General features: G+C 43.4%; 1 protein-coding gene across 4 annotated transcripts in view; it reads left to right on the top strand.

The window, feature by feature from the left end:
• LOC122406417 (tensin-4-like) overlaps positions 1-17,971 on the top strand; it is a 224,882-nt gene that overhangs the window by 36,743 nt on the left and 170,168 nt on the right. For 2 of the 4 annotated variants that reach the window (XM_043411858.1, XM_043411857.1), the window contains one exon: positions 15,827-15,907. In XM_043411858.1, coding sequence (XP_043267793.1) covers positions 15,830-15,907 — 78 coding nt within the window. In that variant the 5' untranslated portion in view covers positions 15,827-15,829. Of the gene's footprint in view, positions 1-8,397; positions 8,676-15,826; positions 15,908-17,971 lie in introns of those variants that run through there. The other 2 variants (XM_043411855.1, XM_043411856.1) reach the window with 2 other exon arrangements.

The raw sequence follows: 17,971 nt of genomic DNA, 5'->3' as shown, positions 1-17,971 counted from the left end.
GAATCTTTTGTTGTTCGTGTAAATGTCACGTGGCTTCATCATTCGAAGGCTCTTTTCGATGATCGATGTCGCCGGGTTTTCGGAATCGTTGCCACGACGATCGAGGCATTTTTTAAAAAGAAACAGCCTCTTTTTATGATTCGTATGCAAACAACTGAAACTTTTGTCTTTTCCTCGGCTCCAATGGAGTTCCTCGTCCAGACTTTGACAAAGCCAAATATGCGTCTGTATAATCTCGTATGATATCGCGCTCGTTTCGTCTCGTCCGGTTAACTCCTCCGCGGCATCGAAAGCCTGAGAGGAGTGACGTGATAATCCCACACGCGGATTCCGACGTCGCATCTCACTTTTTCTCTCGCTCCTCACCTCCTCGTTGCATTCGCGTCACTCATTTTTTCGTCGCTATACGCACGCACGCGTGTCGTTGAGACACTTTAGCTGTTTCATTATCGCGGCACATTTGCACTGGATGCTTATAGACGAAGACGCAAAATTAGAAGCACGCGGGAGGGAAAGAGCGGAAAAGAGGGGGGGAGATGGATTGGCTCCAGTTGAAAACCCTCGGCTATCATGCTTAAACGCTTCGATATATTTGCATATGTAAATTCAGGATTTTCAAAGCTCACGAGCCTCCGGCTTCGCACGTGCGTCATCGCGCCTTCTTTTCTCTCCTCCTCACACCTCTCTTACAAATATACACAGGTTTATTGTACACACATAAATTCATTTCTTTCGCCGATTCACCTGCTCGTTTTTCCTTTTCCTTCGTTCTATTTTTCGTAACTTCGTCGCCCTCTTTCACTCTCGGATATTCGCAGCCTCGTTTTTTCCTCGTTTCGCTCGCCGCTCTCCTCCTCCTCGCTCCCATATTTCTCGCACTCACTTTGTCCCATTTTGCCTTTTATTCACTCTTCCTCTCCAAGCTTTCGCGTGCGAGCTAATGGACGTCGATCATTACTCGTGCAACATCAAGAAAAAGCATGAGCCCGAGCGCCACACCGAAAGAGAGAGAGAGAGAGAAACGCTAATAGCACCTTCGCTGTCTCTCGATATACGCGCTGCTCCCTCCTCTTTATATACTCTTTTTACATATGAATATGTAAACTGTATGCTCTCCCAAATAAGTGGTGTGCTCAACATTCCACGCGACCCCCATTAACCATCGATATTCCGATTGATTTTCGGCATTACAGGGCTGCCCTCTTAACTTTTATCCTCGCCCCTCTCGTTTTTTTCCTCTTGGATCGTTTAAGGCTTGTTTACTCTCGAAAATGAGTCGGAAAGGATCAGTCACGCGATACACCGGCTGGGCCGAGCACACTTGAAATTGTAAACCGCCTTATTTCTAGCTGTGAATCAACTCCTGGGATTTATCTGATATTTAAACGATAATCCGCGATTAAGGATGTACACAGCAGCGCGCTACTGAATTTCGTTACTGCAAATCGCGTGCTCGGAGAATATACAACTCGAATAACATCCGTGGAAAAGGATAAGCTCGCTAATAGTATTTCCTGCTTCTGACCTCTACGAGATGGAAAGTTTAACCCGGGAACCCGCATTTCCAACGAATCCAATACACGATCGTTTCATCGACTTTTTATTATTTCGAAACGTTTTAATCCTACGTGTGTACGCCTTCATTGTCCTTGAACGGCAAGAGCGCGCTGGAGAACACTCGGAGGAGAGCGACCTTGTCATGGAGAAACGCGGGAGGAAGAGGAGGGTGCACTATTTAGTACTTTTGGAGTGCAGTAAGAAGGAGAAAAGTGTGCAGAGACAGAGACGAAAGGAAAGAAACGAGAGAGAATGAGAGAAACGATCATATGCATGAGAATAACACGCGGATCGATCCCCACCCCCGCAGCAGAATTGCAACGCCGGGAGCGCTGCTCTCGCGTACTCCCCGAGTCCCAATGGGCCTTCTGACTCCCTCCTTCAATTCTGTGAGGCCCCACACCGGCTTTACCCGGACAGGTAGCGAGCTAGCAAGCAGCAGCAGGAGAGTAGCCAGTAAGCCAAGAGATCCGCAGGATCACCTCGCAGTGGCTTATTACGTACGCACCTTATTCCCCGATACATTTCTCCCGCAATCTCGTCGTCTCCCTCTGTCTCTGTGAATCCTTTTCAAGCTCGATACCTCGCAGTCTCGAGGCTCCTGCATCCTCCGGCGCGTGCTACGAGATTTTTTGAGCACGCGAGACACCAAAGTCGATTCGCTGTCGGAGGTCTCAAAAAACGGTCTTCGACCCGGCGCCAGTTGCCAGGAGATTTTCTCCGAATCTTCAAAAGTCTCATTCGCACGAATCGATCGCGAAAGTGCGGAAAATACCGTCCGTTTGTCGAGTGTCGTTTGTTTTGTCTTTCGAGTTATTCGCCGAGCCTTTTCTGCAGTCGCTCGCTACAGTTCAACGATATTTATACTCAAATACACCTGTGCGCGCCTTCGATGCTCATTACGAAATGTTTTGAAGTGTGCTCGTGACCGAAATGGATAAGGAGTATGTGAAAGGTAGCTGCGGTCAGAAGAATCTTAAGTTCGTTACAAAGTGCGCCGAAAATCGTTCCGACCAAATTTTTTTTTCTTTAGCTCATGATTTTTCTGACCTCTCGTTCCACCAAATTAGAAGTCGATAAAATATCACGGACTTCTCGTCCTCCGAAGTCAGATTTTATTCTCAATCCGTGTGCAACAATGCACCTTCGGAATGCAGAACTCTGATCGCCAGCCGTCGATAGCTGAACAAACGAATTTATTATCACCCGCTGCCTCGGAGTATGCACTTTTTAAATTCTCCTTACAATCGGTTCGGTACGCGTAATATTGGGAGGTCGTTCAATGTGTAGCTAAAAGTGAAAGGTGTCGAAGAATGGTGTGGCGGCAAGTTCCGCGGTTCATTAGACAGTGAAATATCCATCGGTGCATACGGATTAGAGCGGATGTGTCGGTTACTCCGAATACCGAGTCGATAGTTCTAAACGATCCGGTTCTTTCATTAGGAAATTTCATTGCTGAGAGTCCAGCAATCTGCTTAAGGTTTTCAACAAATTTATTGAAGTCAACGATTCGTTTGATTCGTTCATCAGCTTCGTCTGCTCATGAACGTTTTCTCATTTTATCGAACACGAAGAAGAGTCAAAGTGTACGAAAGAGGGCTGAGAATTCATTTTATCCCGTCCGCTAAGAAGTTTCGACTCAATGACTGTGGCATCTTCATCATCTCCGTATCTCAGATCCTCCTGGGTAGAGCATCACGTGTGATTTACAGAGCAGGAAGGCTGCAGGCTCGTTGTGCGTACTCGTGTATGGGGAGTTTGATAACGAATTGAAACCCCTTCGACCCTCTTTTTTTCTCAGTTGTTCACGGGGGCGTGAATAAAGCTCGTTTATTATTGAAATTCCTCGACATTCTGTGACTGATTTTTCCTCCGGACTCGGAAATGCGATTCAGTTTTTGTCATAGAAGATGGGTCTTGAATATCGCAGTTGGAAAAACACAAAGTGTTCTAATTACTTTGAAAAACAAACGTACTCGAAAGCCTGATGAGTTCGACGTCAGAGTTTTCAAGATTCAAACTTTTTTCGTGTAAAAATGTCGGGAATTTTTTTTTTGCCGAAACGTTATTGAGGTCCGAGTGAAAAACCGTGGTATTTCGATTCTGATTTGTGTTCTCATTGAATTTTGTTTGATTTCGGCTTTGTTGGGACTTGGAAGCCTTTAACGAAGCTTGAAATCTGCTCGAAAAGTGTTTTGCTCGGTATATTTGATTCGTCAGAAAAGAAATTTTCAACTTCGAATTCTTCGGCGAACGATAAAAGGTGGAAAAGATGAAAATGTTTGATGAAGCGCCCTGTACATCTCACGTGCATATCTCGAGCCGCACATACTGTGGAGAAACTCGAGCAGAGATTCAGATACGAGGCAAAATCCGAGACAAGCTTCTCTCGGTCACTCTTATCTACAATTTCTCGGGACGGAGATATCTCACTCTTTCTCTCTCGCTCCCACATTGGCTGCCTCGTCGTTATAATGTAGTTAACTAATTAACTCGTTAGCTCGTTCGTCACGCCTCGTCAATTATAACGAGTGAGTAATCCACGAACAAGCTGCTCATAATAAGCCGCATTCGTGACATCTCAATAAAAATATCTCGCCGAATATTTCGTCGTAAAAAAAGTGAAAGGTGTGTCTAAAAAAACCTGTCGCCATGAGCTCGTAGCCCGATACCTTCGGAATATGATTTTTTCACGCGGAGCCGCGATCGCTTTCTCGTGTATTTCGCATCGTTTAGAAGATTTCGCGAAATATATAAAACGCGATTAAATCAATCCTCGCGGGCATATGTGGGGGAATAAGAAACGTCAAATAAAAATGGTAAATGTCGTCAAGGACTCTGCGGTCGGGTCTGTGCACCTTAAACCGCATTACATGTGCATTTTATCCTGGTATTCGAATGCACTTGTTTCGCGAACGACTCTCCCAGACTCAACATGTTCGGGGTACGCGGAGTCGTTGCGGTGAAAAGTTTGCATTTCGCAAGATCCCTGATGATCCCGGGACTCTCAGTTCTTCACTTTTTTCGCCATGAGTTTTACGATACTGTGGAAAATAAATGTTAACATTGCGCGAGGAATGCACGACAAAAAAGCCTGAATCATGCAAAAATGCAGGCGAGACGGTCTTCTCAAAGCCTCGAGCCCGAAGTCACCGAGCGCTCCTGAGAGCTTGTTACATATTTAATTTTATTGATTTTTCATTATACGCTAACTCGCATCTTTGCTCGATCGAATTACGCGCTCCTCTTTCTCTCTCTCTCTCTCTCTCGGTCCCCTGCCAGTGCGGAGCCTCCTGATGCATATTTAAAAAGTATATACGCTAACGCCGTAAAAGTGAAAGGTTGTTGCTGAAAACTCGTTGCCCGTGACTCGATCGTGATCGAGAGGAGCGTGGTAGATCGTGCATCAATTTCGTTGTCGATGCATCGATGCGTATGCCTTCTGTGATCATATTATTTATACGTGTGTATTGTGCACGTACAAAGCAGCTTTTGATGCCGAGATCGTTGGATCGATAGCGTATATGAGGAGTGCAGCCAGTGCTGGGAATCGTCGAACGTACGATGACGACGACGACGACGACGATGGGAGAAAAGGGCATTCGAGATATTCGATCGATTGCATTACGATTTCGCGTAACACGATATTTCATATACACAAGCTTGAAGAAATTCATTTCCAATTGTAACTCGATGAAACGAGAGGAGAAAAAAACGATCGCACGCGGTATTTTTTCGAGTTTATTTTCGCTTCTTTCAATTACATAATTAATGAGAATCAATCGTGCTGAGCGCAATGGAAAAGGTTTCGAGCTCGGCTCATTGAAAATTCTGCCGCTCGAATGGGCTTCAAGTTCATTTTTTTTTTTTTTTTAACTTTTTTTCATCTCCATTCCTTTCGAATGTTCGCCTCCCTACTAACGGGCATTTGGATCGAAATTTTTCAAGAAAAGCGAACGTTTATTGAACACATTCAAAGAAGAAGCAGCAAAGCTTTTATTTTCGAAATGATTTACTGACAAAAAAGTTTTCCCTGTTTGCCAGTCGTATCGATTTCGTGGTGCAGAGATAAACCCTCTTCTATCTCGTAAGGTCAAAGTGAAAGGTAATTGATGAGTCTTTCGCGGTGTCGTGGCGAGAGAGCTGAGCTCTCGGGTTGTGCTGTAACAGCGCAATTATTGCCAGCAATTATGCACCTGTATGACGTCGTCGTTTGCCGAGAGCTGCTGCGCACGTGTAGAGAGAAAACTAAGCACGTTTTCATGCACTTTCGTTCATCACGGTTTCACTACTCATTGACTCTCTTGACTGGCATAATTTCTCCTGATTTCTCCGGATTAAACCAACGTTGAATAACGCAATTCATTTCGAGGTAGTCTCAGCCGACGTGTGCTGGAATCCATTCAATCTTTCCTTGCACCTGTCACTTTCAAATACGTTGTGTCAATCTTCGAATACGTTTTTCAACTTTTCCAACGACCACCGAGTCCAATCATAAAAGTTCGATAATGCATCGGGGAGCTTGTCGCTCAGACTAAAAAGTATTGCGAACTCGTGAAAATGGTAAAAAAGCCTCATATTTTTTCACTGCAATTCTACAAACATTGCAGAAAATTTCACTTGAAATATCGCTGCTCGCTCTCTATTCACGAATGGAAAACCTATTTTGAGATTTTTTTTCGTCAATTCGTTATTCGTTGAACATAACGTGCAGGATTTGTTTGCGCGGTGTCATAACGCCTGTTTTTGCATTACAAATACCCTCGGACATTCTGAATAAATATTAATCAAGTGTACGAGAATTTTATTTTTGCTACATGGAGCAGGTTAAATTTTGATTACAATCTCTACAAGCCATTCAGTCGTCAGGTTCGGTCAATAACGCTACTCTCGTGAGCCCCAGGTGTCGATGATTACTAGCTATATATCCTTGTACCGGCATAATTCAATGAGTGACAGAAACGGAACGCAGCTCCGACACGAACGTTGCTGCAAACACGTACTACAATTCTGTTATACCGCGTACGATCCGATTTACTGGACATTAGAGCGCTGGAGCACGGGTTTCCTAGTCTCGCTCGTCTCGCTCATAACATCGTTCACCGATGAAATAAACTAAAGCTAATAAAGCCATTAGCCTCTGGCCTGGCCTCCGGGTATTGCCAATTTTTTTCTTCCAGCCCTTACAATTCGTGTATTTAGTATCAAATGACATGCATCGATCGTCTCTTTCCTCGTTTATGCTCAATATTTTCCGGTATTCGTACCAGAATTTCGACAAATTTTGCTCGAAATATTGAAAAATGAAGGCAAGGAAAGGATTAAAAGATAAAAGTGACAGTTTGAGCGATAGAAACCGCCGACGAATTGGAACGCGGTGACAGAGCAAAATGCAATTTGGCATAAAACCAAAATCGAATTTCCTCCAAAATCCGGCCAATGGTATCCTGGTTTTTTCTTTAATTTCCGAACATTCGGGGTCGTTCCCATTTTCCATTACTGCGAAATTCCCTTTCTCACAGTCTGCTCCATTCACACTAAAGTCGCGCAGCGTTCGTAAGCTCCGTCCAAGCAGAAACCAGCTTGTCTCTATCGGATCGCTGGTCGAAACGAAAAATCACTGAGCAGTTCGAACCTCCGCGCATGAATAACGGTCATCAGGCCTGATCGAGCATCGAGAAACAATATTTAGACTCGCATAACGGGGCGCTCCGATCGTTTAGCATCCAGCAACGTTTTTTTCTCAGCTGTCTGATCTCGCTCCAGCCATAACTACTTATTTCGATGAGTGTTCGACGGGTCCGGCACGCTCCCTGACCACTCCGTTTTCGCCCCGATACACCGTGTGTTGAGGTAACACGCCACAACTAGGGGCTTACCGGCGTGACTAAGCTATCCCATCGCTTCTCCTCAGCTCCTTTCTATACCTGAGCGCTCTGTGCGTGTGTGTTTCGCACACATAGACAGCCTGCCTTAATCCAGGGCTGTGTGAGCGCACACCGTGAGTGCTGCTCGAAGAGCGCGTGGCACTCGTACGTACGACGAGGTGTAGAGAGGTCGCACAAGCGCGAGTTATTACGAGAGGAGCCTTCGATCGACGTGAGTGCCTCGCGCACTCACGATGCAAACGTGCTGTCTGCAGGTGCATCGCTACTTTTATCCACACGCGCGTGCGAAGACGCAGCGTCGCGGAGGGGAGCTGGTTCTACAAATGTGTGGGAATTTCGCTCAAACATGAAGGCAAATCTATTGCGAGGAGAAACGGCGGGGCGTCGAGTATTATTCCATTGAGTATAATCTTCGGTCGGGAATATATTTCTCATATTATTTTGTTGGATAGTAGCTCAATTAATGTACGGAGGGATGCGGCGAGAGGAGAGCGAGGAAAAATCGAAGATCGACCTTCGAATGACAAGTTGGCGGGTGCTCATTCCGATTTCTCGTATTCTCGGGAGCTGAGATCGCTATGTTGACAGTTGGGGCTGTCGAAAGTGCAGCTCTCAGTGCGTCGGTAGAGTTTGAGGGAGGAAGACGCACGCGGGGACGTTGTGAAAGTGTAATTATTCGCCGGAGCGTAGTCGTCGCTTATTTTTCAAACGATTAAGGCCCCGGACGCGGCTTCGGTAAATTGAGCAATTTGGCGAATGATCAGGGAGAGCCCGTGAAACGAAAGTCGATTAATGAATATTCGTTGGTTTTCGATGCTCGCTAATCGTTCTCCAAACTAATCAATTCGTCCGATAAAAGTAACTTTATAATTTCGATCTTTGCCCTGAAAAAAATCTAACCGCCGTTAAATCCTTCTTAGAAATGCTGTTTCTTCGTCGAACGAGAGTGCAACGCGTCATTGAAATGTTTTATCCAAAGTGACACGATTGATGGAGAATAATGTTGTTCCGGTTGACTCAGGTTCCCATGAAACAGTCCTCGGTTACGTAAACAATGTGAAATCACAAGTTTTCGACGTTCTATCTCGATCGATACGGGACAAGAGTCATTTCATCATCATCGAGAAGGAAAAACAACGACCCACGGCCCGAGAACAATACGGATTAAACTTCAAGTGCTTCGACACGATGCCAGAGGCTAATAGCCTGAAGATTTTTAACGGCGTTCAGGTCGGTGCTTCTCTATGTTTTCCAACCTTTTCTTTGTCTCTGTGCAATTTCATTGCATTTCAAATTGAATTGGTCGAAAATTACAAAAAAAAAAAAAAAAAAATAGAAAAAATAGAAAAAAACATGAATAAAATGGACTTTTATCTCGAGTCTACTGGCTCAATAAAAATTTCATTCGAAAATGATTACGTTTGACGAAAATTTCATTCGATTCAATCCCGTATACTTATGCTCAAATAAATTCGTCGTAGTCCTCGGAACTTTTTATTCGTTGAAATGGTATATGCACGAGACTCGGATCGTTCCTTTCGCGTGTTCCTCGGACGTCCATGTTCCGGAAAACTGCAATTTCCAAGCATGTAAACCAGAGTTTAAAGTTTACGACACTCGTTTCGTACATAAGGGACGCAACGCTCGGCAAATATATACGTATATGCGTGAACACATATACATCGACGTAGAAGTAAATTTCGCTCGCACGAGACACGAGCAACATGGAAATGCGCTTGGACCTTTGCGTCGTTCCAAACAAGTTTTATCTGAAACGAAATACGATTACCACCGACCCCAGCGCCAAAGTAGTGAAAAAGGTTTCCTTTTCTTCGTTCTGGCAACATCCTTAAGATTCTTCCGGCGCAAAATCCGCAAAATCTCATGGATGACGATGACCAAATGATGAATAAGGCGCAAATGCGTACGAAAAATTGACTCATATCGGCTAACAGTTGCCAATAAAAGTTAAATTGAAAGTGGGAAAACGATTAATTGCCCTCCGATTAATTGATTTATTGAAAAAGATTGATCGATTTCTTCACGAAGAATCGTCGACAATTAAATTTCCATTATTTCATCATTTTTCTTGCTATTTTGCAACGAAGAATAAAAAATCGTCTCTCATTTCGCGAACCTCGAAGGCTCTCGTCGAAAGAGTGTGTTTTTGTTTTTCCGCATAAGCCGATTATATCGACACCGAGGGATCTTACTCGGAGGCTTCGCTCGGCACTCTGCGCGCGAGTGTATAGAGTCGGCACTCGCAATGAGACGTGCGTTAAAAGATTGGTCGTATGTGCGCGCGGTGTCGCCGCGATCCCGCGCGCTGGCAAAGCAATACTCGCGCGTACGTGTACGTCCGTTAAGACGAGGTGCATTAAATCCACTCAGTGGTATCCTTTGAAGGTGCAAAGAACTGCGGATAAGCGCTCTCGTCGTTATACTTCAGCTCGATTATGCCTGATATTTAGCGTGGGGAGGTGTCGAAGGGCGGAAGCCACCAGTCCTCGCTGTTAATAAACGACGCGAGTTTCGCCGTTCTCATTCTTAGCTGTCGATACGAGGACACGTTGCGAGAGTGGGATTGAGAAATATAACGATCGATTAAATCTCCAGTTCAGAGACCCTCACCGCCTTTTTCAACATTTCTTCTTATAACAACCGTACGCTCCCCCACCCTCTCCCTGTCTCTTGCCTTTTCGCCTGCGCTCGCTTCACGCTCTCTACTCATTATTTAACGTGTTCTTCTCTGTGTGCTGGCTAAATGCAAATTGCATATACCTTCATGATCATTAGGCCGATGCTCACCAATGCAGAGAAACAAATGAGGCAAGAAAACTTGTTTTTCTTTACCATCGCGTATGAAGCTCCGAATGATGCCACTGAAAAATAGAGTTCGAAATATTTATCACTTTTAGCCACTTTTTCTTGTTCCCTCACTCCGGCTCATTTGATTGAATTTTTTCATCGGTTTTTTAATGGTTTCATAAAATTTTTTTATTCAAAGATTCAAATCGGTACTGCGATATTCGAAACTACGACTGTCGAACATTGTCACACTGGACGAAAGTTATAAAAATATTCGATCGGTGCCAAGCTTTCCTATATTATTTAATAGTACATAAAATAAATCCTCGCGGGGCTGTCGGGAACTCAATTAATTAAACTTGACTTGGCATCGTAACGGGAAATACTTGGATGGTGCGACGAGGTGGGGCGTCAGCGTAACGCGCGTTTCTTATTATCCTCGTTGTTTGATTTATAGTTTATAGCCTTTTATATTCTGACTGCGAATGCGAACAGCGAGATGAGAGAGTGAGAGAGAGAGAGAAACTTGTTTCTGGCACGACCAACAATATTTAATGCATTTCTCGAGTATCCAAAGTGCGTGTTTGATTTAGTGAGAATTATATTCAAGAATTTTTATATTTTCGAAAATTACGAATAGAAAGTATCACTTTTTATTAATAAAAAAATCACACGAAATTGGAAAAAACAATATGAAAATCCATCGTTTTTGTAAAACCTTGCAACAAAATCAATGATTTTCGAAAATATCTTTTTCCTCCTCGCGTTCCATTCGAATAAATTTTTCATCCGACTGTCTGTGATATCGCCATTGCGACAGGTATAGACTGTTGTCCAAGGGTCTTTGTTGATGAAATGTTTGCCATTATTCGAAAGGTTTTACGTCTCGAGAATATACCGACAGTGTTCTTGCAGGATTAGGCGCTTTCTTTCTTATTGTGTATGGAAAGGCTTTACAATTTTCGTGAGATAATTGTCGATCGACATGCTATTGAAAAGGATCTTGGAGACTCCGTTGTAATACTCCAGGTATACGGAGGCCCCGAAAAGTAAGGATGAATAGGTGTGCCGTGGGGAAATATTCCATTAGAGATTGACCAGCACCGGGACTCTTTTTAGACAGTAATTTTTGGAAAATTAGACGCAAGCAGCCGGAGTCCTGTGCAGCAAGTTCGCTTCGCCAAGTTCTTTCGTTCGAATTTCATTTCCTTTCATTTGCATATTTGATGCGGAGAAAGATAATTGCGTAGTAATGATAAAATCGCATATTTATTCGTAGCTTTCATGATTAAAAATTTCTGTCCATTGTTTTCGACGATCGTAGGATGTTTTAGTGTCAACGATAAGTTTCCTCTGGAATGATTAATGCTCGATATCAGCGTTGAAAAGAAAGCAAACGATTATCTGTAGGATTCTTCTCTCGTAGATGGGGTCAATTATTTATCTTGGATGCTATCGAACTTGTGTGTAAATCATTGAATGCGTGCCATCTAATATTCTTTATTGACTCATTGTTCTTCGATAGTCTTGAAATACAATTGAATTATCGTTTCTTGTCTCACAAAACATAATTGCGTTAGGATTATTTATGGCTTAGTTTTCCCTCGTTATCACGCTTCCCCCCTCATTTTTTACGACGATATTCATCTCTAGTTAAGTCTCAAGCCAAATGGACGTCATTTTTATCGTCCGTATAATCACTCGGCGTTTTGCCAAGTGTACACGCACGTTCTCGCAGTTCAAATGGTTTGAAAACTTCTCGAAAAACGGAGGCGTTCTTGCGGCAAACAAGAATATTGATAAAGGCGTCCAGAAGAGCGTCGTCGTTGTGATCGCGTCGGTCAAAAGGCACGAAAGATTACAATTGCAAGTAAATAAAATAACGATTTAAAATGAGCATCTTCCTGCATCGTCCTGGATGTTTGTGCAACCGATTTGGACTGTCTCGCGTGCAGATGAATTAGTTTCGAATTGGCAATCGTTTGAGCAATGAGACGATGTGAATTTTTAGATCGTCCAACATTGTGTGCAAGGAACTCCCTTCGTCTGTGCTCCAAAGCATGGAGAAATCTATCGTGCCAAATTGACTATCGGAGTAGGAAAATAGGTTCGTTCGGTTCGCTCCGGAGCAGGAAACTCTCAACATCTCACAATCAGTAAGAATAGAGAAAACCGTGTGTGTGAGTAGAGAGAGAGAGAGAGAGGGGAATAAATGGAGGAAGCGAGGGAGAAAGATTGAGAGACAGCGAAAGAGAGATGGAAGGAAAAGCATTGGAGCATCGAGAACAGCTACGAGAGGACAAGCCAGGGAGCCGAAGCGAGAAAGGGAAATGAAATTCTTGTCATAGGGCTAGGCTGCTGCTGCTGCCTTTATTGTCCGCCTCGGTAGACGAGATGCGGATGCTTTCCGTCGATATACTCCGTATGGGGCTTTCGATTTCAACGTAAAACTATCTTCGATGAGAAAAAAAGGTTGAAAACGATTTCTTTGGCTAACCGAATGACTTTGGGCATGAAAATATGAATTTGGAGACTCCGCGGAAGAACTCATCAGGAATCTTCGACGGCTAATATCGCTTTCTCGTTCTCCGTGATACTCGAATTCCGTGAATCTTCCACATTCATGAATTCTCATTCGCTTGAAAAGCTCTGCAGACTTTGACAGGTTCATCGATACCCGAAACTGTAACTCCTCGCTCATGGAACGAAAACCTTGAGACTCTCGGCCGTCCTTATCTCGAATAGAGACGTGCGCCATTGTACTTTGAGCCGAAGATCGATGTCGCGAATACAAAAGATCCGCATCATTTTCCTCCCTTGCCCTCTCCGTAATAGTGGCTAATCATCCGCGTCCACATCACCCAAAGTTCGAAGCCTTTTCTCTTTCAGGGAATTTGGAAATACTGCTTGCAGGAAATCCCTGAAAATTCCCTGTCATTCAATTTTCCCGTTTTTTTTCTCTCCTCGCATTGTTCCGTATCGCAGATTTTGATACTGCGAGCACATGCAAAGTTCAATATAACGAGGTTGAAATTCGATAAGTTGCATCAATAAGCCAACGATGGGTGGAAACCCTCCAGTCTCATATTCTCGCCATAGTTGCCATGAAAATGGCCAAGAGCCCAACAGCAGAGGAGCTCCGCTTTAATATACATCGTTATGGGTTCAGATGCTCAGATACGTCTATACAGCGGTACAAAGCTCTTCAATCCTCTCCTAAGAATGTGTACACATCAGGAGCTCACACCACCAACATCCATATTTCTATATCTACGACGATGCCGATGCTGCCGTGAGGAAGCAGAAGGAGACTGTATATATCGTTGAAATTTATTATAATTAAATAACCCCGGTGTACTCACGTAACCCGCGTAACCAGTTTTGTTACGCGATACACGTAACCCCACGAATACTATGCTCTCTTGAATTATTTATAGAATTTCGATACAACGTGCGTGTTTATAGTTATAGGTATAAACTAGTCCCATCAAATGGAACGATCTTCGCTCATTTTTTCAACTCCTCCGATCGATCGATTTCACAAAATTTAACAAAAGCGTTGAACACGCTTTTTTTCGAAATTTTCGTATTGTTAAGGTGCTTAACGAATCGAGTTCAATCGATTTTCGTGACTTCAACATTTTCCAATCGCGGTTTGGAAATAAATTTTGTCGACGTGCCGCGCGACCGGGGAGTGTTCTCTCTGGATCGCAGTCACGTGCTGGTCGATCTTGGTAAATTTTTTTGAGATTAGATTGAAACATGGTGAAATGCGTGAGTTCTCATACGGAAAATGAGACGTTTGGTATAAACGATCGTGTCGGTACAACGTGAAATTTTCGCTCGCGCTCGAATCCTCCTCGTGCAGCGTAATGCGTAGAGGATTATTTGGCATATCCGGGGAGGAGAACATTACATTTGGAAAACGTGAAATCGTCGGTGGTAGCGCATAAGCGAAGGAAAATTATAAATGCGGATCATTATAACGGCGTTAGGTTATAAAACCCGGCGAAGTATATAAATTTCTCGGTCTGGTAACATTCCAGTCGATAATTGCCGATAGTGAAAACGATCATTATTAGGGCTCTCTCTTCGTCATTATACAGAGATATACGCAGCTGGAGGATGGAAGCCCCTCGAGGAGGAGGAAGACAAGAATTAATTGCGCACTCGGCACTGAACCCAATCGAGCATTTATTCAATCGCCAGCCTCTGCACAGCTGTAGAGAAATAAGAGGCGCATGTATAGCGACAGTCGAAGAAAAGATATCGATGCGCCGATGTTCCAGGAGGACCTTCTGCTCCCTCCGGAATATTTGTCAAGAAAGAATAGAAAATTTATCGGTTATTTGTAATTTGCTCCTGCGATGGAAAAAAACGACTCTGGAATTCGTATCTCAATGACGAGAAAAGATTATTGGACGCAGCAGCGAGAGTATGAAATTTAACAAACGTTAGAAATCGACAATGCTTTTGGGGGAATAATCAACTTCATATTCGCGGGAATAATCAACTTTATATGCACGAGGAATTTAATATCGTGAGGGAATTTCTTTCGCTGTGAATCAATGTTGATTGAATGACACGAAGTACCGAGAACGTTGAAACTCGATACATTCCGAATCGCGGAACTCGGTATGTGTCGTCAAATAGTTCGTGTATGCAGTTGAGACCGGATGAACCCAGCATGCCGATGAAATTCCATTCTATTTTTATTGATTCTGTTTGTATTTATTCGTAATTCAATAAGCTTCCGAGGCTTGAAAAAAAACAACAAAATAAACACTTTTTTCGTTGTCGATTCGCCGTCATTGCGGTAGCAGGAAAATCATTTCGACGTATATCAAGTTGAAGCAGCAGATCGATGAAAAGAATGTTAAGAAGGATAAATCGAGGCGCGCGCGATTCGTCGCGATCGTGGCACTCGGATTTTGGAAGAAACTATTGAAACAACTCTGTTTTTATTGAATTTCTCACTCCACCTTGAGCTCTACATTTTTTTGGGTTTTTTTTTCTTTTTCGCTGATAATTTTATAAAAAATTTTTGAACAAAACGAACGAATCACGGATCAAATTTTTCGCTTGGGAATTTTCTTTCCTTTCGGAATATTTTACATTGGAATGTCCCATGTGCCAGTACGAGAATTCTCGATGTACTCGGAATATATAACGAACCGAAGAATTTTTCGTAGTCGCAAGTTTAACGACCACCCAGGAAATGGTCGATTAATGGACAAGAGTCCCTGACGTTGATCATGTTCTCGGTTTGTTGTACCTCAGCAAGCCCTTCCCAAATTTGGTCGAGCTTTGAAAAAGATCGATCGAGGAATTATATCCGTCGAGTCCATAAATCCTCGTTCCAATGAGTCCGTAAAGACTCACGGGATATTTTTTGTTTAACTTTTATTTGATTTTTAATCCACACGATTGGAAAGCTCGTGGATCATGCGAGAATATAAATGACCCCATAAAAATTGCTGTTTGAAAAGAAGCCAAGAGAAAAAAGAAAGATATTCATTTCCGACGGTAAAATTAATTAGGGTTTTCGACGTTTTTTTTCTTGCCTGTTGCAGTACATGGGTTCGTTTCCAGTTGCGAGTCCAGACATTGCCAGCCGTGCCGAGTCGGTGCGTTCGCAGCTTGAGAATCTTAGGGTGAGTTATCTCTTTTCAATTAATACGATTATCATCATATGATTTTAATCATCGCGATCGTAATATTCGATCGCCTTTCGATCGTAATTTCGGTCTCTCAAATCCCCTCGCAATCGGGATTGTCCTCAATGAGTCATTGCGATTCCTCATTATTGTGTTATCTGAAAATTTCGAAAAATTTGAAAAACCTTTTTCTTGCACTTGAAAAAAGTTTTTCGAGGAGGAAACTCGAATTGAGATGCCCGAGGACCAAATCCGTTTTCTTTCCACTCAGTACATCGGGACGCAAAATTTATCCATAAATATGCGTATAGATTCGTTGGAAATAGTATCAATAACGAGACTAGGGTGGGATCTCGTGGCAGGGGAAAGATTATTCTGGCACGCCTCGACGCATAATAAGAATCAATAAGATCCTATCAGGGATAATGGTCCGACATGCTCCTCACACCCTCATCTCGACGTGTTCTCACTTTTCGCTCTGTTTGTTTTTCCCTTCCGCCTGGTGCATGATGAATTCTCTTTAAATCCATCCCTTTTCCCTGCAGTTTGCCATCTAGAATTTTCATATATTTAAATCCATACTCGAGACTTTGAATTGATAAGAGGAGTCTTCGTTTTTCTTTCTGATTTTACTATTTTCCCCATATTCCCGTGGGGCTTTCGAGTTTCGTTCACTGTGAAACATCATCACGGCTTCGAACGCGATAAAAAAATAATGGATTTTTTACGACGAGCTTGGACGAGACGAGCGGTTTAATTTCGCCTGTTAAATTTTCTCCTCGTTGAACAAAGAATATTCTGAGGATTAAATACATGATTTTTGTAAATAAAATATTTTTCAGAGAATCGCGTTTCCTCTTTGCCGTTTTCACGGTTCGTCATTTCTACTAATATCTCTGCGAACGCAGACGTAAATTCCGCTTCATTCCACTTCAGATTTGTTCTCGTTCGAGCTTTCCCTCAAATCGGGAGATAATTTAGGTTTTTACGGCGCGCACGCCGAGGGCTCCTGCTCTCCCGTGTGTGGGCGTATTCCCCAAAGCTCAGATTCTACAGCTCGTGAATACGAAACCCACCTTCCACCCTTTCATACCTATTAATTTTAATTCGAAGCGTACACGTTGTCGGCCGCCAGCCTGATAATGAGCCAAGGGAGGGGTACCGGAACGAGAGAGAGAGAGAAAGCAGGAGAAAGAAATGAAGCCCGAAGGGATCAGCAGAATTCGGAACTGAAGTTTCAGCAGAGTGAATATTTGCCCGTCAGGCAAAGCTACGGCGAAAGAGAAAGAGAAAGCAAAGTGCAATGGAGCTGGAGGAAGGGACCACATAGATTTACCTCACTTTGAGCCAACATGGGAAATTTTATTCGAACTTACGTAACAACAGTCGTTCGATCGGTAATTATTAATCAGCTGAACGAAAGCTGCTGGAATGTGACAGTAGACGCTCGACCAAAACTGTTAAATCGAAGGCATATCGAATGACAGATCGAAACTGACTGAGCGTTTTAATTCAGCGAGAAGAGGAATCACTGTCAGGGACAATTTTATAGTTTAATTCGTTTTGATGCCATCCAGCATTTGCTCATGGAGAGCTCGCGCGAGCAGCGAAAACAAAAATCCTCGCGAAAAGTATTTTTTCGATTCTAAAATGAATTTCTTGTGAATATACTCGCGAGGAAGTTCACCGAATCCAGAAATGGAGCTCCAGAGCTTGAAAATCGTCCGATTTCACACGAAAGATCCTGTGCACGGAGTGTTGCTTACGCCCTGTTACTTCCTCGGGAAACACGACGTCGGGAGTTACGAGGAGGAATTTTATAAAGGCATTAAAGACTATCCTCTCGCACTAAAGTTTGCGGGAGGGGGGAGGAGCACTTGTGTACACTCTCTCACGGTGGCACTCCATTAAGAGGAGAGGCCTCTGCCAGATTTACACTTTGACCCTCGCAGCAACCTTAGCGTCGAAAAAAGCTCCTCGCGGGTGGATCCTCAAGCGTGCGGCACCTTCGACGGGAGCGGAGCAGGCTTTGGACGAGGCTCTTAGCCCCTTTGTGAGCAC

This window comes from Venturia canescens, chromosome 2 (genome assembly GCF_019457755.1).
Source record: "Venturia canescens isolate UGA chromosome 2, ASM1945775v1, whole genome shotgun sequence".
Lineage (NCBI taxonomy): Eukaryota > Metazoa > Arthropoda > Insecta > Hymenoptera > Ichneumonidae > Venturia > Venturia canescens.
This window is presented reverse-complemented; position numbering and strand designations above follow the sequence as displayed.